At 41.4% G+C, this 21,337-nt stretch overlaps 1 protein-coding gene across 2 annotated transcripts in view; it reads right to left on the bottom strand.

Moving 5' to 3' along the window:
* POLA1 (DNA polymerase alpha 1, catalytic subunit) overlaps positions 1 to 21,337 on the bottom strand; it is a 305,107-nt gene that overhangs the window by 267,175 nt on the left and 16,595 nt on the right. For both annotated transcript variants that reach the window (XM_045472141.1, XM_045472140.1), the window contains exons 5-16: positions 20,826 to 20,941; positions 20,314 to 20,376; positions 19,355 to 19,447; positions 18,841 to 18,928; positions 18,349 to 18,550; positions 18,083 to 18,261; positions 12,325 to 12,437; positions 11,348 to 11,464; positions 10,004 to 10,078; positions 8,734 to 8,872; positions 7,778 to 7,932; positions 1,755 to 1,839 (exon numbers count right to left, since the gene is read on the bottom strand). In XM_045472141.1, the coding sequence (XP_045328097.1) occupies positions 1,755 to 1,839; positions 7,778 to 7,932; positions 8,734 to 8,872; positions 10,004 to 10,078; positions 11,348 to 11,464; positions 12,325 to 12,437; positions 18,083 to 18,261; positions 18,349 to 18,550; positions 18,841 to 18,928; positions 19,355 to 19,447; positions 20,314 to 20,376; positions 20,826 to 20,941 (1,425 nt within the window). The remainder of the gene's footprint in view (positions 1 to 1,754; positions 1,840 to 7,777; positions 7,933 to 8,733; positions 8,873 to 10,003; positions 10,079 to 11,347; positions 11,465 to 12,324; positions 12,438 to 18,082; positions 18,262 to 18,348; positions 18,551 to 18,840; positions 18,929 to 19,354; positions 19,448 to 20,313; positions 20,377 to 20,825; positions 20,942 to 21,337) is intronic.

The following is a 21,337-nucleotide window of genomic DNA, read 5'->3' as shown; positions in this document are numbered from 1 at the left end:
GTTGGAGATCAGTGTGGAGCCTGCTTAAGATTCTCTTTCCCCCTCTGCCCCTCTTTCCTGCTTGCCCATGCTCGCTCTCTCTCTAAAATAAAATTTAAAAAAATAAGGAACCCTTGCCATTTGTGACAACACAGAAAGACCATGAGGGATACTATGCTAAGCAAAGTAAGTCAGACAGAAAAATAAATACTGCATGATTTCACTTATATGTGCAATCTAAAAAAAACAAAAGCAAAATGAGATCATAGATACAGATAAGAGACTTATGGTTGCCAGATGTCGTGGGGCAGGATGCGATGGCGCAGGGGACCCACAGGAATTGGGTGAAGACAGTCAAAAGGTGCAGATTTCAGTTATAAGTAAGTCACCGAAATGTAATGTACAGCATGGTGACTTTAGTTAATAAGACTGTACTGCATGTTTCAAAGTTACTAAGAAAGTAAATCTTAAAAGTTCTCATCACAAGAAAAACCATTTTCAAACTATGATGACAGATGTTGACTAGTCTTATTGTGATCATTTCATGATACATACAATTATCGAATTGTTATGCTAAACACCTGAAACTAAAATGTTACATGTCAATTATACCTCAATGTTTAAAAAGTTTAAAAGATTACATCTAAAAAAAGGAAAAACCACGCACAGAACTCTAAGCTCCTATTAACTGTTGAAACTACTTTGATGAAACATCTTCCCTCCATCTGAGGCAGAATGGAGGATGTTTAACTTCCCTAAGGGGGTTCCACCACCACCAAAGCCTTAACCAGTGTACAATGAAGGAACTCCAACCTTCTCAAAATTAGAAAAATAAAGATGACCAAAGCTGCCCTCACTATAAGTTCTTTGTCACTCAAACAGCTGTTCACACCATGGCATACACAGCAGGTGAATAAATGCACACTGAAATGAGCTAATGACTGCTCTCTTCCATGTACTTTCCACGATATCCTCACTGTCATGTTTTTCTGTGTATTTCACCCCACTTAAAGAGGGGAAACTTCACAATAATAACACATGATACTTCCTTCTCTGCTTGCTTTCCTAGTCCCACTTTCCTAATACCCACAAAACCAGACAGGCAATGCTGTCCCAGTTAACTGCTGGTTCTAGCCTAGAAAAGATTTCAGGAAGCATGACAGATCAATAGTGTTATGCCCCTTTCTTGTTTACTGAAAAAAAAAAAAAAAAGTTATTTACCTGGCCAAGCTTTCAACATCGAATAGGTCAGAATCCTCCTTGGAGGCTGACTCAAGGCATGCAGATTTCTGTGTGAAATTTTCACCAACTGAATTTTATACACAGCACAACCCAATTCCAATGTGATATTTCTAGAACTCTTCCCAAATAGGTAGACACCCATTTATGCCTCGGCATATTGCCTCACCACACAGAACACTTTGCTCAGGCTTCTATGATGGGCTTTTACAATGACATCATGAAAAGGAAATAGTGATAGCACAATTTTGACCCAATAAAAAAAACTAGAATGCCCCAACAGAATAACCACGGGAATAGAAAAGAGATGTCAAACTGCCTCCCAACTTCCCCTCAAACAAGATAAACTAGCTGAATAGGAGCCACCAAGCCAATAAAACTCAGTGTCCACAGCTGACCAAAAAAAAAAAAGTTTAACAATATGCACTAACTACTCTTGAAAACATCAAAAAAAGAGTTACTGATTCAACAGCTGGAGAAAAAATAAGAAAAATTAAAATCAAGCCATTAGTAGACCAGCTAAAAAAAATACATACCACAGAAGTGTGACTGAAAGGGAGGCTGTGGGGGCGCTTTGTCTAACTCAAAGCTGTGATGGACCAAAGCTGCCACAGCAATAATCTGTAAATAAAGGAGGGAAAAAGATCACTTATCAGACACCTACTATGCATTCTGCATTCTCACCAAAACCACCAAGAATATTAAAAGATACATATTTTAGTCCATATTTTACTTTTTTATCACAGAAGTATTTAAACAAATAAAACACAGAGAAAACAGAAGGGGAGAGGAGGGAAGGGGTAAGGCGGGAGATTAACAACTATTACCATCTGACCTAGAACTGGAGCTCAGGGCTCCGGAACCCCAGGCCAGGGATCTCAAAGGAAACAGGTAAGTGATGTTTAAAGACTCATTCTTTCAAAAAGCAAGCTATAGATATGTGTAACAAATAATCTGGATGATGTCAACAATGGACAAAACTAAGAAGAGACATTGTGGGTATTCTTCATTTTCTTTTTAAAATCTGTACTTTCTGGCAGGCAACTCTTGATATCAGAGTCCTGAGTTCAAGCCCTATAATGGGCATAGAGATTTAAAAAAACGTTTACTTTCTAAGTTTTTCATAAATGGCAAGGACTGCAATTCTGATTAGAAACAGTATAGACATAGGAAAAACTCTAGAAAAAAGCAGAAAATCAAATCACATGTACAGTAAAATCCTAGCTTTTTACTAAAATATGCAGAGAAAGAAGGCAGAAAAGAAATACACAAAAATGTTACGAGTGGTTGTCGCTGAGGGCTGCGGTTATTAGACTTGTCTTTTCTATTTTTTTTGCATTTTCATATGCAGATTTTAATGTATTATATCAACGTACTCATGTAACAGCCTCCCTCAATGGTCTCCCTGCTGCTGTGCTGGCACCAATAATGGCTTCCCATGGCACCGTGCTGGAGAAAGCATGCTGCCCCTGGGGGGGAAAAAAACCCATTCTCTGTGCCTAGTAAACTCCTACTCACCCACCCGTACTCAAGGTCCATCCCTACTCCTTTAGAAAAGACTTCTGGAGTGGATGCTGTGGTGTGTCACCCAGAAGTCCTCTTTAGGACAAGGGCCCTCATTCTCCCAACTGCTGAGAGGGCTGGAGGCTGACAACTCACAGAGGAGTCTCTTGGAAGCAGCCTGCATCCACTACCTAACGCATCGGAGAGGAGGGATGCTAATGAAGGCCCAAACCTCTTACCACAATTCAGAGCAACTCTGGAGGGTCATCCCCACCCCAGAGCTCCCTGCGACTGGCTGAGACCTTTGTCATAAGTGCAACTCAGATTTCTCCCACTGCCCAGTCTTGCTGCCTTCATTCTCCCACAGGGCTTGATCCTCAGAGCATCCCAAGAAGCTTCTCTGACCAATGACACCTTCCTGGCCTCTCAGGCTAGGGCAGCTTCCTTTATCATATGCTTGCCAGAGCACATCTATCCTTTGTATGTTTTACAACTATTTCTGCTATCGAGCTAATATCTGTCTCTTCCACTGTCTGGAAGAATCACAAGTATTCCATCACACTAGCTCATGGTTTGGAAACATTTGCTGAGTGAACAACTTTATTAACCATCTAATCTAAACCCTCAGGAGGCCATCAACTTTACTCAGGGCTGCAGAAGATCCCTCCCATTCATTCATTCATTCAAATTTACTATGAGAAAAAATAAAGCAACATCAACTTTCATATACCCATCATCCACCTTCAATTCTCAACTCATCAATATCCCTATCCACTTCCTGCCTCAACCCAGATTATTTTGAAGTCAGACTTATCACTTTATCCAGAAATACTGCAGCATGTATCTCTAAAACATGGTTTCTCACCCTCAGCACTATGGACATTTTTGGCCAAATAATTCTTTGTTACTGGGGCTGTTCTGTTCACTGTGGAATGTTCAGCAGTATCCTGGCTGCCAACAGCACCGCCCTCCACCTCTGAGTTGTGACAACCAAAACTATCCCCAGACATGGCCAAATGTCCCCTAAAGGGCAAAATCTCACCCCTTTGAGATCCCCTACTTTATTTTTTTTTTTTATTTGAGAGAGAGACAGAGACAGAGACAGAGAATCTTAAGCAGGCTCCATGGTCAGTGCAGAGCTCAAGGCAGGGCTCAATCCCACAACCCTGGGATCATGACCTAGCCAATATCAAGAGTCAGATGCTCAACCAAATGAGCCACCCAGGTGCCCCAAGAACCACTACTTTAAAAGATAAGAAGTTCGGGGACACCTGGACGGCTCAGTCGGTTAAGCGTCCGACTTTGGCTCAGCTTGTGATTCATGGTTTGTGGGTTCAAGCCCTGTGTCGGGCCTGGAGCCTGCTTCAGATTCTGTGTGTCCTTCTCTCTATCCCCCTCCCAAGCTCACACTCTATCAAAAATGAATGAACATTAAAAAAAATAAAAGATAAGATTTTTTTAATGTTTATTTTTGAGAGACAACGCATGTATACACAACACATATGGGAGAGTGGCAGACAGAAAGGGGGAGAGAGAGAATGCCAAGCTGGCTCCACGCTGCCAGCTCCGAGCCCAATGTGGGGTTTGAACCCACAAAACGGGAGATCATGATCTGAGCCAAAATCAAGATTTAGAAACTCAAGTGAATGAGCCACCCAGGTGCCCCAAAAGGTTTTGAAAACTTAATAAAATTACAACTAATACAATTAATAGCAATTCCTTAAAATTACTAAGTATTCATGCAAGATTCAAATGTTCATGTTTTCCCAACAATCTCAATTTTATTTACCAAGTAAGCCCATACTCTGTAATTGGTCAATATATAGAACTACAGGTACAATCCCTCCCTACCTTTTATTTCCCAGCAATTCATTTGTTGAAGAAGCTGGGTCATTCACCCTGTAGAGTGCTCTACGGTATCAACTCTATGGCTTGTATCACAATAATGCCATTTAACACATTCCTCTGTTTCTGTACTGCTGGTGAATTCACATTTAGATCTAAAGGCTTGGTCAAAATCGCATTCAATGTTTTGGTATGAATATGTTAGAGGTGCTACTGATGCCTTCTATCAGATGGCAAAGGCACGTCATGTCTGGTTATCTCCCTTTTAGTGATCATTGCCTAGATTCATTATTTCATTAGGGATTGCAAAATGGAAATATTCCATTTTTCCTTTATCATTTCTTAGCTGGAAACCTTCTATGAAGAGAAACCACTTCACCAATTACTTAGTTAGCTGAGGTACAATACGAATTCAAAAAAATCAAGATAAATGCTAGATTCAATCCCGTTATTGACCAGTTTTCGAACTAGTGACTTGGTTCCCTAGATGCCTTCAGAGGTGACCGGTGCTGGGTTGCAAGTGCTTACAGTAGCATTGTGAACTCACACGTTTCAGTGTGCTGGACCTATCCTTGTCCATGTTCACAACGTCCCATCTGTGGCCAGTAGGAAACTCTTCAGGTTGACTCCTGAACGCTTCTGACACAGCTTCAGTAGATTTAAATATCATCCTTGCTTTCTAGTATAGCTAGACATTCCCAGCATTTTCCTGAATCAGCCATTTTTCTATGAAGCCCTACTTCCCTTATTGTGAAATGGTACTGAGAAATCTCACTCCAGATGCTAGAGAATGGATACTATTTTTTTGAACAAATCAAACCTTTCTCACACACTTAACTATGGCCATCTACTATATTAACTATTATTAAAAGATCAAACCACATACTAAAAGAATTCAGAGCAAAAATAATGCCAAAAGGCTACTGTTAAAAAAAAATCCCCCTCAAAGTCAAAAGGATTTAGAAGCAGACATAAGACACTCCCACTGACCAAAGACAAGTTTAAGCATCAAAAATAACAATGACTGCAAGACACTGAACCACCATGTGTAAATATAAAACTCATGAGTTCATAATATTCCATAAAAGAGGAAGCAAAATATAATTTACAACAAAAATAAACAAATCACTAGTCAACAATACATATAATGGAGGCCTCCAACTTCCTACTCAGAAAATTGGCAACGAAAGAGAAAGAAGTACACATTTCCCTCATCTTTCCTGTACAAACCACTGCAGCATAACCAAATAGTGCTGGTTAACGAGGAAAAGTTAATTTTATAGAAAAATTCAACTAATAAACGTTCTAATATTTAACATATATAACTAACAAACATGGAAATGATGACAGAAATTAGAAAACTGCTTTACAACTCCTAATGAAACAACTAATTCGGGTAAATAAAAGGGGGGGCATTAAATCAGTGGTTCTCAAAGGGGAACAAGTTTTCTCCCCAACCCCAGGAGATATTTGGAGAGGTGCAGAGGCCTTTTGGTGGTCACCACTAGGGGAAGGGGTCAGGTAGAGGCATCAGGTATAGGCCAAGGATACTGCTAAACGTCACACAATGCACAGAAGAGCTGTCACAACAATCAATTAGTCAGACCAAAACATTAATAGCACCAATGTTAAAAAAAAAAAAAAAAAAAAAAAACCCTCCTTTAGGGGGCGCCTGGGTGGCTCAGTTGGTTCAGCATGCAACTCTTGATTTTGGCTCAGGTCATGATCCGCGGATCATGGGATCCAGTCCCACAATGGGCTCCACACTGAGTGGATTCTCTCTCTAGGGACGCCTGGGTGGCTCAGTCAGTTGAGCATTCAACTTCGGCTCAGGTCATGATCTTGCAGTTCATGAGCTCGAGCCCCACATGGGGCTCTCTGCTGTCAGCACAGAGCAGGCTTCAGATTCTGTCCCCCTTTCTCTCTGTGTCCCTCCCCCATTCATACCTGTGCGCTCTCCCCCAAATAAACATTTAAAAAATTTTAAAAAAAGATTCTCTCTCTCTGCCCCTCTCCCCCTACTTATACTCCCTCTCTCTGTATAAAAAAAAAAAAAAAAAAAAACTGCCTTTAGATGAAAACTGGAACCCACTAATCAATCATAACCCCACTAATAGCGGTTTTAGCCAGACCTAATACGTCTGCTGATATATAATGCAATATGAAATACATCATACCACCTATAAAGTATACTGACCCAGAAAGTCAAAACTGAATTGAATCCATGCTTTAGCACTAGCTAGCAGGGGCCAGCACACTTGTTCCGTACCGGGCCAGATACCAAATATTTTACACTCTCAGGACACATGGCCTCTATCGTGACTACTAACTGCCACTGTAGTCAAACAGCAACTGTAGATAATACATAAATGAATAGACATGATGTCTTCCAATGACTTTTTTTTTTTTTTTCCACAAAAACAGGTGGTGTGCTGGATGTGTTCGCAGGCCATACTTGATCAACCCCTGGTATAAAAGAAACTGTCCAATGACACCAGGAAGCAAACATACATAGAAAATACGACATTGTATGAGACAACGAAGAATGACTTATTTAAAGTCAATGTCACTGAAAAAAGAGGATGGGAGGGAGCTGCTCCCATTTAAAAGAGATTGACAGGCAACTGGGTGGTTCAGTCAGTTAAGCACCCAACTCCAGCTCAGGTCACAATCTCATGGTTCATGAGTTCAAGCCCCGTATCAGGTTCTGTGCTGACAGCCCAGAGCCTACTTGGGATTCCCTCTCTCTCTCTCTCTCTCTCTGCCCCTACCCCATGCTCACTTGCACACACACTCTCTCAAAATAAATAAACTTAAAAAAATGTTTGAAAATTTATTTAAAAATGAATTAAAAAATAAAATACTTCAACAAGAATTAAAGGTGGGAGGAAACAAGTGTGACAAAATCTTGCTAACCACTGAATATGAGTAACTGGTATATGAGAGTTCATTATATTATTCCAAGTCCACTTAAAGTTCTCCAAAGTAAAATATTCAAAAAACAAAAAATAAAAATAAGTCCAGTAATTTAAATCTTTAAAGAACCCCTCCAGCACCGAACACATTCAATACATTCTCCAAAATGGAGTTTGGTACTGCATTAGTACTCTCTCCTCCAGAAAGAACAATTTTCCCTTATAGAATAGCTGTACAAGTTCAAGCAAGTATTGCATCTAAGACATGGATACAAAAATATGCCCTATTTCTTTACCTCATTCTGATGTGTCTTTGCATTCTGCATTGTCTTCATGCTGAAAGACATGACCACAACTGGAGGAGGACCAACATCTTTAATCACATTCACCAGGTCTGGTTTCAAGGCCACTGCCTCAACTTTACACCAACTCACTGGCGGATTCAAGAGCTCTGAAAGAGAACAGATACAACAGATCAACAGCCATTTGCTGAAAAAGGAAAACTACTATAATTAAGACATCTGTGATTAACTGAGATAGTCTTCAATCCCATATTCTAATAAGAATGTCTTATTACATCATCTAACTAAAAATAAGCTCAATTACTGGATTGTATGCAAAGCCGTGTGTATGTGTGTGTGTGTACGCACGCGTATGTGGGGGTGGGTAGGTGGGGGTGTGTGTACACATATGCTCATCTTCTTGGTAAAAGGTCCACAGCTTTCATCTGATTTTCTGAAGAATCCAGGACCTAAAATAGGTTTAAAAAAAAAAAAAAAAAAAAAAAAACACTACCCTGAAGGAATCACCAAACATTTTTAAGAGATTTGTGAAGACAAAACAGAGTATCACAGATGCAAACACTGGAAAACATCGGGTAATAAACCAAATGAGCACTGTCCCCGTCGGGCAGGGATGCTGCCTCTCCTTCAGGGGTGAGCAGCTCGCTCTGCACAACAGGGGGCCCATCAGCAGGGTGGGAGGTACACGCCAGGAGCGGCACAGAGAGGGATGCGGGGAGGGGTGCGGGCAAAGGCCACCCAGACTCACTAAGGCCTCCCTCCCACCGAACTGCCAGGCACTGCAGCGATGAAGTGGCTCCAAGCATATTCCCTACACACACTCGAGGAAAACTCTGAGGAAAGAAACACAAAAAAGGACGTGGACACATTGAAATAAATAGACCAAGTCCTTAACTTCTAAAAATCACCCTACTGGCAATTTAACTTTCTGAAGGTAAATTTTTCCTTACGTGGATTTTTTACTTCAAGCCAACAAGGTCCTTTGATCTTTCTGTTCATCAAGAATATTTCCAGGCTGGATGTGTTGGTCCCAAATACATGAGAAAAAGTTTCTCCTTTCAAATCCTGAGGAAGCTGTGGCATTTCAGCCTGAAAAAGGCAAAGAAGAAAAAAAACAACAACCCTTTTTTGTTTAAAACCATTACTTCACATTTTCCGAAGTCTGTATTTGAAATAAACAAAAGCCTCTCTACGAACCACCAGAAGAAATCCCTTTGATATATATGAAATGTAATTTGCAACAAATGAAATCCCAAACAATTCACAGTAGGACAGAAAAACAATTCACAATGACAAAATAATGCATCTTGATGGCACCCATTAGAAGAAAAATAGGCCAAGAAGCTCCCGGAAAAGAGGATTTCTGTCCAGAGCCGTACATGCCTTACTGATAAAGAACAGCTGAGTAAGTACCACTCCATTAGAAGAATGAAAGCAAGAGAGTGGAACTCATTCAAAATGCTCCTAGGGAACTTTTCATCACCACTGTCAGAAACATTTCTTAAAAGTTTCCCTTTTCCGACACTGTGAGATCAAAACTCTAGAACAAAGGTAAAAAGAGGTTAAGGCCCAGTTAATTAACATCCCAGAGCAATGACCTTGCCTATCACGGGAGCAAGAGCAGCACTACAGCGACGCTACGGACGATCCTCTCTCACCTTTCCGCGGCTCAGAAGGGACACTCCAACAGACTAATGATGTGCAACTCCATCATGTGGCCTTCACTCCACTTGACAAGCAGTTGTGCAGTCTCAACTTATTTATTTAAAGATGCATACTTGAAAGCCTGAGACAGGCAGCATAGCCAGTGTTCTATGTACTTAAATTAATTTGAACCATTTTCATTATTCATGACTGTAAGTCCACCTCACTGAACTATGGACTTGAGGAGCCCTGGCAATACTCCTAATTGAAAGCCAGCTGAAGTCTCAAAAATAGAGAAATGTCATTCTCAACCAAAACCCAGTAATTTTTTTTTTAAATTTTTTTTTTTTCAGCGTTTATTTATTTTTGGGACAGAGAGAGACAGAGCATGAACGGGGGAGGGGCAGAGAGAGAGGGAGACACAGAATCGGAAACAGGCTCCAGGCTCTGAGCCATCAGCCCAGAGCCTGACGCGGGGCTCGAACTCACGGACCGCGAGATCGTGACCTGACTGAAGTCGGACGCTTAACCGACTGCGCCACCCAGGCGCCCCAAAACCCAGTAATTTTGACTTACCGCGTATCTAACTTCCAAGTACTCGGATTTTTCTGGAACATCAGGTATCTCAAAAGCATAGTTCTTTTCCACTTGCTGGAGACGGGCGGGGGGAGGGATATGCAAAAAACATATAAAAATATTAAAAATAAAAAATCATTAACACAAAAACTTCACAAATGAAAATGACAAGCATTCCATGTACAACACGTGCCCCTGTATTCAACAGTGAGGAACCTAGTATCATTATGGAACACAAAGGTAAATGAAGCCAAAAGGGCACCCTTTCCCCCTTTCAACTAGGACTAAAACACCCAGTGACAAAATGCTAAAAAGTTATCTCTTAGACACTAGAGAACTTAGAAATATTTGCATTCAAGAAGGGCAATAAAAGATTTAAAATTTTTATAATGTTAATGTATTAAATCATTTGCTACTCTTTGATATTAACCAATTCCATCTTGCTAGAAAAACTACTAATTAGCATTAAAATTATAGCTCCTATTTACTGAGTGCTTATCAAGCACCAAGGACTGTTCTAATCACCTAACATGAATTAAGTGACTTAACTCTTGCCACAACTCTTGAAATAGGGCCCCATTTCTCAGGTGAACAAACAGGCCCAGAGAAATCACTCAGCTTTTGTCCAAGGTCACACACAACAAAGTGGTAGGGCTAGGACTTAAAGCACAAGCAGTCTGGTCCCAGCACCTATGCTCTTCACCGTTATACCACACTATCTTTAGAATTTTAGAGGAATGATCCACCAGCCGTAATTCAAAGCTCAAATAGTTAAGACCATTAACCTTAGCGTCAGCAACTCAATCCTCCCTTTGCTGAAACCACTGTTAAAAGTATGCTGGGTTACAGTCCCCTACGATGATGGCTAAAGGTGTCAGTGATATCACTAAAATCAAGGCCAATCAATATGTAACACACAAATAAAAGATTTTTATCCTATCAGAAATAGCACTATAGTCCCCACTGTTTGACTATAACACCTTAACCTTCTGACCAAAACGACTTGCCAGTAACTAATAAAAACAAGATCGGAACAGATTCTTTCCATTTCAGGAAAAGAACACAAAACATGCTGCAAGTATTGGAAACAATTACTTTGCTATGTGTTATCTTTCTATTCAAATTCAAGAAAATTATTTTCTAAGTAAAGAGAAAAAAAAATTACTTTTACAAATCTTAACATACTAGCTTTACATTGGTATCTATGAAATTTCCATTCAATGAATTGCAGTCACAAAAAACACATTTTGTACAAAGAAGACATACAGTAACTATTCTGTTAAGTCAGGAAATGAACAAACAACTAATAAACAGAGCTGGAAAAAATTATCACCAAATACAAACCTTGGACTTGAACTTCATAATTTTATATTTTGCTGCTATTTTCTCATCGAATTCATCATAAACATCCTTCATTGTAACTAGAGTTTCTGTTTCTTTTCCTGTATTCAGATCAATTTTCTGCTCTCCCATGGGGAGAGAAGGGAAAGGAAAAAAAGTATCTGTATATGAGATCTTTTCAACAACCAGAAACCCAATTCTCATCTTCAGCCATTTAAACATTTAAAAGAACACTCTTACAGAGAGATGAATTCAAAGATACAAAGAGACCCCAAAAAGGTACGAAACCCAATGCCCGATTCCTCCCAGTGGCATCATAAAAGCACATCAGATAAAAATGACTGATTCTACAAAATGGAAGAATAGTGTTGTAAATCCTGACCAAGAAGCTTCACAGTTAAGCTGAGATCTCAGGGGACGGGCTGGGGTTGGGAGGGGAGTGTGGGTATTAAGTCCCAATTTCAAAAGGAGGAGCAAATGGAGCTGACCTGGCTGAATGGCTATAGTGGGCACGGTACTGCTACATGCATAGCAAAAGCATGAAAACTGGGCCAAATGCCCTGGGACATTTTAGAGCCATACACTCCCAACCCCGACTAGTATGGAAATGAGGGGTAAGAGAGAAGAAAGCATTATATACTAAAATGCAGACTTTAACACTCTTAATGAAAACAGTTTTACTACGTTTCTCTATTTCTCCCAACCTCTAATGGAGCTGCTGACAATCAGTGGTCATCAGGCAGTCAGCAAAAAGGAAGCATCAAGGCTGTGGATAACAACCTGCCAGTAACTAATAAAAACAAGATCGGAACAGATTCTTTCCATTTCAGGAAAAGAACACAAAACATGCTGCAAGTATTGGAAACAATTACTTTGCTATGTGTTATCTTTCTATTCAAATTCAAGAAAATGGTGAAGAATATGGCTGGTGGCAGAACATACAACGTACTTGGAATTAGAGGCTAACCACTAGCGATTACCGTTTCGCGGGGAAGGAAGTAGAGCGTTCGCTCGATGTTTTTCACCATGACACAACAGCTCACGTGGGTTTTGGCAGATTCAATCCAAACTTTGCCAAACAGAAATACCACACCTAAGAGAATAGGAGAAAACCATGAGAAAAGAAGCGTTTCAATTACTCACATTAAAGGCGCAGCGTGAAGGCTCACTGAACGTGTCCACACATTCATGCCTTCATGACACACCATTTTTTATAGTAACTTTGCAACAGCTGCCCACCCCCAAGCCCAATTCCTTTACTCAGTACTTATGCCACACAACATCACACTAGTAAAACATGACCGCTGAGATGTCAGGGGGCAGAATGATTCTCCAACCTGATGTAAACGTTTTCCCCAGAATTCGGGATATCCCAGGTAAAGAGAGATAAACTTCAGTTACTGGGGAGACATCCCAAGTCTGAGTATCCACACTTGGTGAACTACTGAGACACTCCAGGTTAGTGCATAAACCTCTGGGGAAGTGGGGAGACATCCCAGGTCAATGTATACATAACCTCAGAAATTAAAGAGATACCCTAGGTCAGTGTAAGGAAAAAACAAACTTCCTTAGAACTGGGACTACCCAGATTCAGAGAAACAAAAAAAAAAAAAAAAAAAAAAAAAGCAAACTATTCTCCAACAAATCTCCTATTGAAACCTCCTGTGGGGGGGCACCTGGGTGGCTGAGTCGGCTGAGCATCCGACCTTGGCTCAGGTCATGATCTTGTGGTTCATGAGTTCAAGCCCCACATCAGGCTCACTGCTGTCAATGCAGAGCCCGCTTGGGGATCCTCTGCCCCCTCTGTCTCTGCCCCTCCTCCCCCACTTGTGCGCATGTGTGCTCTCCCTCTCTCTCTCAAAAATAAATAAACGTTTAAAAAATTAAAAAATAAAAAGAAACCTCTTGTGAAGTGTGAGAATACTAACTTGCTTTTTAGCACTTGTACTTAGGAATAAAAATTAACATTCATGTATAACAGTAGCTATGTATGGTGCATCACTATTTTTCTATATGTAAAATTGCATTTGGGGAAAAACATAATAGATCTCATAAATCATATTCTATATAATGATAAGGATGTCATAAGACAGTTCAAGTACTATCTCCTATTTTACCCTTTCTACCTCACTCACTACTTAAATATCTGGATAGGTGGTGCTTATCATGTTCGTTTTTCTTCTATTCCTATTTAAAAAATGATCTAGCAACCAAATCAGCAGACATGCTCCTTTTGAGATTCCCATGTAATGTATACCACAAAGTAAAAACAAGCCTTTCTACATAGACATCAAGTCACTGTTCATGAAAACTGGATATCAAGAAAGGACTCCAGAGGTTTGTCAACCTAAAAGATGGCCACTGTGCAAAATCCCGAGCTCTGTGCATAATTAGACAGCAGTTATCAGCATAGCCACTCAACACAGCCACTTGTCTGAGCACTAAGAAAATTCTGGCACATGCAAAGGCTACTGTTCACAAGGCCAATTACTCCAGTTTCACAAGATAGCTCATCAGTGCTTCCTTTTGTCACTCATTCTAGTGGAAATAAGACCATCTAAAAAATTTCATTTCTGCACATGATTAAAATTCTTAAAAGAGTTGTGTGATTTTCAGCTGGGGTGGGGGGGAGAAGGGGAGAGGGAAGGGAGGACTGTGGGGAATGATTAAAAAAGAAAAAAATCACAGGAGCTCAGAAAATTAAAAGTCATCCTCACAACAGTGAGAGACGAAGAAACAAAATTCCATGCAAAGAAAAATAAAGACCCTAATATTGGATTCACAGATTCAAATAGCTCATTTTACAGTCAAACTAATATCACACTTCATGCAACACATTTGACACTGTTTATGCCTCATTTGCCACAAAAAGATCATGGTAAACAAAGATTACATTCCCCCCAAAGTTACTAGCTGAAACCAGGTGCAGTCAGGATTATTCAACCTTGAAAAAGTCATAATGAAGACAGGATATCTTCCCATATGCAAAGAGTAAGACTCTTTTCATAATTATGGAGCATTCAGCAATAACTGACTTACTTAGAATCTGTAAAAACGTGAGACACAATAACAGGGTCTTTGGGAGTACTTCGTTTTTATTAGCAGCATTGATTTCACCAAGGCTCAGTGATCATTACCTGCTATCATGATGAAACTGTTCAACCCCCTGAGATTAAAGGACGTCTTTTTTTTTTTTTTAAGCCGTCCTTTTTAACCCGTTGGCATCAATCACAGAGAACGCAGCTTAAGAAGTGCCACAGAACAGCAGAGTGGACTGTGGGTGAGAAGCCCAGAGCTCTGGCCACTTTATTTTTTGAAGCCTTAACTTCCTTCTCTATAACTAGACCAGACTGCCTGAGGCCTTCTCCAGCACTTGAAATTTCCTTTTACCATAGCATTTTGGAGATAAGCCAGTAAGAGACTAGTATCTGTTTCAAATGCAGGATATTTCCTGATAGTGGTTGAAAAGGCCTATCTTTGACTATGGTTAGCACCAGAGATTCAGTAATGATACATATCATAAATTCGTGGCTTTCCTAATAAAGCCGAGCTTCAGTGCCTCGATCTTAACCTCCAACAACTATGACTATAGACAAGCACTAGCCAATAGAAATTTCTGTGATGACAGAACTGTTCTATGTATGCCATCCATGGATCTGGTAGCTACTAGCCACAGGTGGCTATTAAAGCATTTGAAATGTGGCTACTGGCTGAGAAGCTGAATTTTTTTATTTCATTCTAATTACTTTAAATCTAAATTTAAAGAGCTACATGTGGACAGTGGCTACCATAGTGGATGGTGCAGCTCTAAGCCTTGTCCCGCGAAACGATGCTGTCGGTTTCTCAGAGTATCAACAAGTAAACAAAAGGTGGAAATAATAAACTCATTTTCACACAGAAAACAAGACTGTTGTTGCTTCAGGTTCTAATCCTTGGCAGTTGACAGTGGGCAATCTGCTGGTTTATACGTGGATTAACCTTGGCCGGCACCATGTCTCTCTGCATTACCCGTTCTTCCCCCACGCTGCTAGCAGGCTACAAGAGGCAATCTCAACAACAGCAGTGAATGCATCTCTGGCTCCCTGAAACCTTCCATGTGCATCTACAGGTCTGTCCACAGCCATGCAGTGTATTTCAATGGACATTTATTAAATACCTACTACATGCCTGGCATTAGGCTGGAAGCTGGAAATAAAAGGTTCCATCCATCCAGGAGTTAAATAAAATACTTTGGAGCAAGAAAAACACAGAATCAGATCTTTACAAAGTAGTATGACAAACAGTGCACCAGGAAAGGGTATGATGGGGTCCCAGGGAAAATGAGGCTGGTCTAGAGGATTAGGAAAACTTCCAGGAGATGACACACCTGGGCTGAGACAGTGAGGGCATTCCAGTCAAACACCATGAGTAAAGGGACATGGTATCAACAGGAGCAGGTATATACAGGGAACTATCTCTAGAACACAGAAGTCATACACGGCAGGTGTCAGAAGCCTTCCTGAGGAACTTGGACTTTATCTTGCAGACAGTAGCCACTGAGGTGTGTTTTGGGTTTGTTGTTGGTTTTTTTTTTTTTAACAACGGAATGACGTGGTCAGAGCTCCCCTGCTGAGCAATCGCTCTGGCAGCAATGTGGGGATGACAGCTGAGGGATCCCTCAGGAAGCTATCACAATGGTTTCAGGAGGCAAGCGGGGATCAGAGGTGGAAGACGCAAGGAGAAAGAGAAGACAGCTTGTCACCTTGAGAAGGAGAAAACTAACAAGATATGGTGAGGAAAGTGAGGAAAAGGGGCAGTCAAGGCTTGCTCCCGAGTCTCTGGTTTTGATGGGACCATTAACCAAGACAGGGTATCAAATCCAGCACCGAGCGGACCCAGCAGAGAGACTAGCACTGGGAAGGGCAGGCCCACCACATCGCGCAACTCCAGCAAGCCCCCCAGTGTTGAACTCCAGGGAGCGGGAGACACGTGAAGCGCATGTGAAAATGGTGTCCCCTGAAGCCATATGATAGGGCAGGCCTGGGTTTCGGCACTGGATAGGAAATACCTGCTCAGCCGCACGCAACCCCACCTGCCAGTCTACCCTCCACTGGTGAGCAGCAAAGAGGTAGTAGCCAAACAGGTGAGAGGGTCTAACCGAACTGTCTTGTCACAGCTAAAGTAGATACCATTTCTAAGATGGTTGAGATTTTTTAACAGGGCTTATTCTTTACCTACGAAACTAACACACTGCAGTTCACTACTCAAATGGCTCTGCACCTGTCCCTATGCATTTGCTATGCTGAGGCCTATTAATGCTTCTGCTCCCTTCGGAGAGACTGTTAACAACCTTCCAGTGGATGTCAATGCCTGGTTATCTTTAAGATAAATCTGGCCTACAAAACTGATGGTTAATGCTTACTCCTCTTACTCATTCACTTGCTTCATGGATACTCTATTTTCACTGGATGCAGCCTCCGGGAAACCACTTTGAAAAATACACAGTTGCATCTACCCTCACACCCAGAAATGGATCCGAGTGAAGGCAACTCTGTTTAAGGATATATGTGGTATTTTATACTAATCTGACCTACCTTGGCATGCCCAACCCTGGGGTGAAGAAGGGCTCAAGGAGGACAAAAAAACACTAGAGAGCCTCCTGGCTTTGTCTGAGGCAGAATTCACATTCTCAGTTCATTCGGAGGAGGACCTGGGAACCATCCTCGATTCCTCCTTTCTGTCAGTCCCCATGTCAATCCAGTGACAAATTCATGTCAAAATACATGTGAAATACATTCATTCCTCTCCTCCTCCACAGCCATCACTAGGCCAAGTAACCAGCATGCCTGCCCTGTACTGAATGATCTCCAGGCTCCAGTCTTCCCCTCCCCACACACACACTATTCTCCACACAGACCTATTTATTCTCCACACAAACCAGAAGGCTCCTGTTAAGCAGTAAACCCAACTATATGACTACCACCGCCACGCCACCAGCACTTAAAATCCTCCACTGCAGCCCTCTCCATTCTTAGAGTGAGATCTAAATTCCTCAGTGTGGCTTTCGTGGTCCTTCACCACCTGGCCTTTGCCTTTGTCTCCAACTTCATTTTCTACCAGCCTTGTCACTGGATTGCTGTGCTACAATCAGACCGGTCTCCTTTCTCTCTCCAGGCCTCTGTGCTCACCAGTTCATCACAATGAAATGCTCTTTCCTCAGCCCAGCACATGCCTCAGATCTCACCCAATGGTGGTCTCTGAAAACAGGCCTTCCCTGGCCATCCCCCAACTAACTGCCTTCACACCATTTACCAACTTACCTTATTTACCACCCATTTTTCCCCACCCACTCCCACCACAGCAGAATGTAAGCTCCACTGGGATTGGGAATTTGTCCGGCTAGTTCACGGCATCTCACTGCCTGGCATACAGCAGGTATTCAATTTGCTAAATAAACAAATTAATGACTGATTCCGTTTAAAAGAAAGCACATAACTACAACTTCAGATACATCGAAGGTGAACAACAAGCACAGATTCCAAAATCACATATAACTGGTTCTCGGAAAACACATTTTTAAGGATTATTCATACCACAGCTCATCTCCACCGGGGTGGCTCACACACTTCACAATGAATGAATGGTGCTCTTTTACTACACATGTATGTGAGGGCAGAGCCTTTGCCAATTATAGTAACTAAAGCACTTAAGGGAAAGGCACCATTCTGTACTAAAGGCGGTTACCATACGTATGATTACCTGGTTGGGTGTACTGATCTTCATAAGCGTCCAGCCAATAAAACTGAAACACTTGTTCCTCATCTGCCCCTTTTACCAGCGGGAGGTGACCGGAATCCACTTGGACTTCCTGGGCTGAGAAACTGCTACCATCTTCCTGATCGATGTCCCAACAAGAAACATCTGGGAGGAAACTTCCTCTGCAGAAATCACATATCAAAAACTTTCAAAATCCAACTGAGTCATTTGTAGTGCTACCTGCCAAAAAAGTCACAAAATGCTCTTACAAGTAGGACAAGGGGCCTTTCCCAGGATCTGCCTCATGTTTCACCCCCTCTGCTGGCTCACTCTCTTGGTCCCAAGTCTTGACAGCCATGGGCTCCACATCTACTTCCTCAGCTTCCATAGGTTCATCAAAGTCACCGTCTTCAAAATTCATTGTCCCGGAGTCCTTCTTGTCGTCTATACACAAAGCTGGCACGGACTCTCCTGTAGGCGTCATCACACATTCCCATCATGTAGAGCTGCCATGTAACACAAAGGCCTCCCCCACACGGCAACAGCAGCCTACCCTTCCTCCCACACTGTGCCTGCATTCCTGTTCAATCTCCAAATTGGATGTTTTCTAACTTTTGCTGCTATGGATTCAAATCTTTCACCCTTAAACCTGCTATCACAATACCTTCAAAATTGCCTCCACTTCCTCCTTCAGGGGATCTCCATTCCCGAAAGCATTTTGCAACTGCTCAACACCCTTGCAGCTCTGACATTAGACTTACCAGCAAATTCAGCACGTTTAAGGGGAACAGAAGTTAATGGAGGCTCCTTCCTTGAGACAGGGGAAGCAGTTTTTCTTGAAGGAACTGCCTGTAAATGTTTTTACATGTTCGGTCAGTTAAACCTGCATAGTATTTTATACTGTCCTACCCTGACCGGAGAAAACGACAGTTCCCATTTATACGACAATTTTATGTATCATTAATGTAACAGCTTCCATTATTTTACTGTTACCTAGGTTTACAAAAAAATACTTGTTTCCAGGAAGAAAATTATTGCATTTAGCACAGCTGTAATACCTATAATAAACACATACTAGTTACTAAAAATTTACTATGAAAGAAGCAGGCACATGCTATTTTTGAAATACATGAAACTATACAATCAAAAGGGAGTCCTAATTTAAAACAAAAATCAAGAAGAAATTCAAAAGCATTTCCCTCACATAGAAAAGCAACAAAGTAAGTTTTAAGCAATAATACAAATCAAGATTGAAGGTTTTTCCACTCACTTTACCTTGGGGGTGTGCACAGAGAAAGGATTCAGTGAATCTCCAATGGATCTTTTCTTCTTTGGTATCATTACAGGTGGTAGAGTTATTTGAGGTGTCTTTAAAAGGAGGAGTAAGACAGACATTCACTGCCATGCTTGGCTTACCAGAAGACAGAAAAAGTACATTTCTTCCCCCCAATGAAGCCTAATAAGCAAAGCATTCTTCCTTCCCTGCTCCCCCAGCAGATCTATGTTCATGTACTACAGTTACTATAGCAACAATACCAGACTCACTAGAAAATCAGAACAGATATTAAATCCACCTCTCACCCAATTTTTTCTTTTTACAACTTAACATACTTTTCCCCTACCCCTCCAGGATATTGCATGTAAAAACTGTCAAGCTAGAACTACACATGTTGGTGTTGTTTTAACGAAGCGTTACTTAGAAAGAAACACACCTCTAAATGAATTTAGTCTCCACGTGTAACAGCCCCAGTGTAAACTCCCAGAGCAGCCGAGCCTGTCTGAGTTGTCTCAGGAACAGCTCACTGCCTCTTCCTTCACTCCCTCTCTGAATTCAAGATGAGGATCTCATGCCTGACTGTGCAGACTGACAGGTTTCAATCTATTTCGGGAACATACACTGCAGCAACTAAACACAAGCAGCGTGCATTCCCAGAACTGACTCGTGTATGTTCTTACTACCTCAAACACATCCCCACGCAGCCCCATCGACATAACTGCATAGCTTGTAACAGCTGGAAACTACTCACCTAAAGTGGTAAGAAACCAATTTGGAGAGTTGTTTGTGTGTGTGTGTGTGTGTGTGCGCGCGCGCATGTGTGTGTTTTGGGGGGGGGGGGTGTTGTCGTTGAATTTTTTGTTTTAAATTCTAGCAGCAGTCTGTCTTGTAAAATTACTGAATTGTTTCTTCAGCCTATGTCCCCCGCATATTTGACAACTCCCCAAGAATGACTTACCTCAGTGTTCAGATCTTGGAGAATGTCACCTAGCAGATCATCCTTAGACAAGTCGACAGCTTTCTGAAAAGTATAATTGGAGACAGAATGAGAAAGCCCTGCACTTCACGTTCTCACGCACACCATGTGTCTGTGAAAGGAAGAACCCAACCAGTCAGTCCTTGCCTCTTCAGTCCCCACCCTGAGGACTCACCTACCGTTCAGATCTTAACCACCACCTGTGTACATGCAACTCCTAAACCTAGAGCCCCCATCCTGTTTTCACCCTCATTCCAGGAGCCTCCGGCTAATCAATGAAATAAACACCCTGTCCGTTCACTTTTCTATCTCCAAGTTCCAAACAATGAGGTGCCTAAATTCATCTAGAAATACACATCCAACTTCGTGAAAGTGGGAAAATACAATGGAAATATCTGAGCTCAAGGACACTGAGCACCTATTGTCCATACAATCAAATACTAAATTTACTTCTCAAAGAAAAAGACAAAATACAGGGAAACCATGAAACTCACGTCTGCAGTCTTCTTCCCAGCACTAGCAATGAACAGTGACTTGATATTGTTTGGTTTTGTCACCACAGTCTTCTTTACATTCCTCCTGTCTTTAGTACGTGCTTTTTCATCTTTGCCTGTTGGAATACAACTTAGTCATAAACATGTACAACTAAAAGCCTAGTCACCTGCCCTCTGTATAGGAGAATGAAAAGAAAAACATAAAGAATTCAAAGTACAAAAACACAGGTGCCTAGCTGGCTCAGTTGGTAAAGCATGTGACTCTTGACCTTGGGGTCATGAGTTCAAGTTCCATGTTGGTCGTGAAGCCTACTAAAAAGGAAATAATAAAATACAAAAATATGAGACTTTTTACGTGGTACACAGGGAAGAATCTTTAAAAGTGGCTTAATTCAGGAAAACTTTGGCTAAATGTTATTATAAAAACTGATGATGGGGGACATGGCTGGCCCAACTGGTGGAGCATGTGACTCTTGATCTCAGGGTTGTGAGTTCGAGCTGCATGTTGGATA

This window comes from Leopardus geoffroyi, chromosome X (genome assembly GCF_018350155.1).
Source record: "Leopardus geoffroyi isolate Oge1 chromosome X, O.geoffroyi_Oge1_pat1.0, whole genome shotgun sequence".
NCBI classification, from domain to species: Eukaryota; Metazoa; Chordata; class Mammalia; order Carnivora; family Felidae; genus Leopardus; species Leopardus geoffroyi.
The sequence above is the reverse complement of the archived record's forward strand: the minus strand, read 5'-3'. Positions and strand labels throughout refer to the sequence as shown.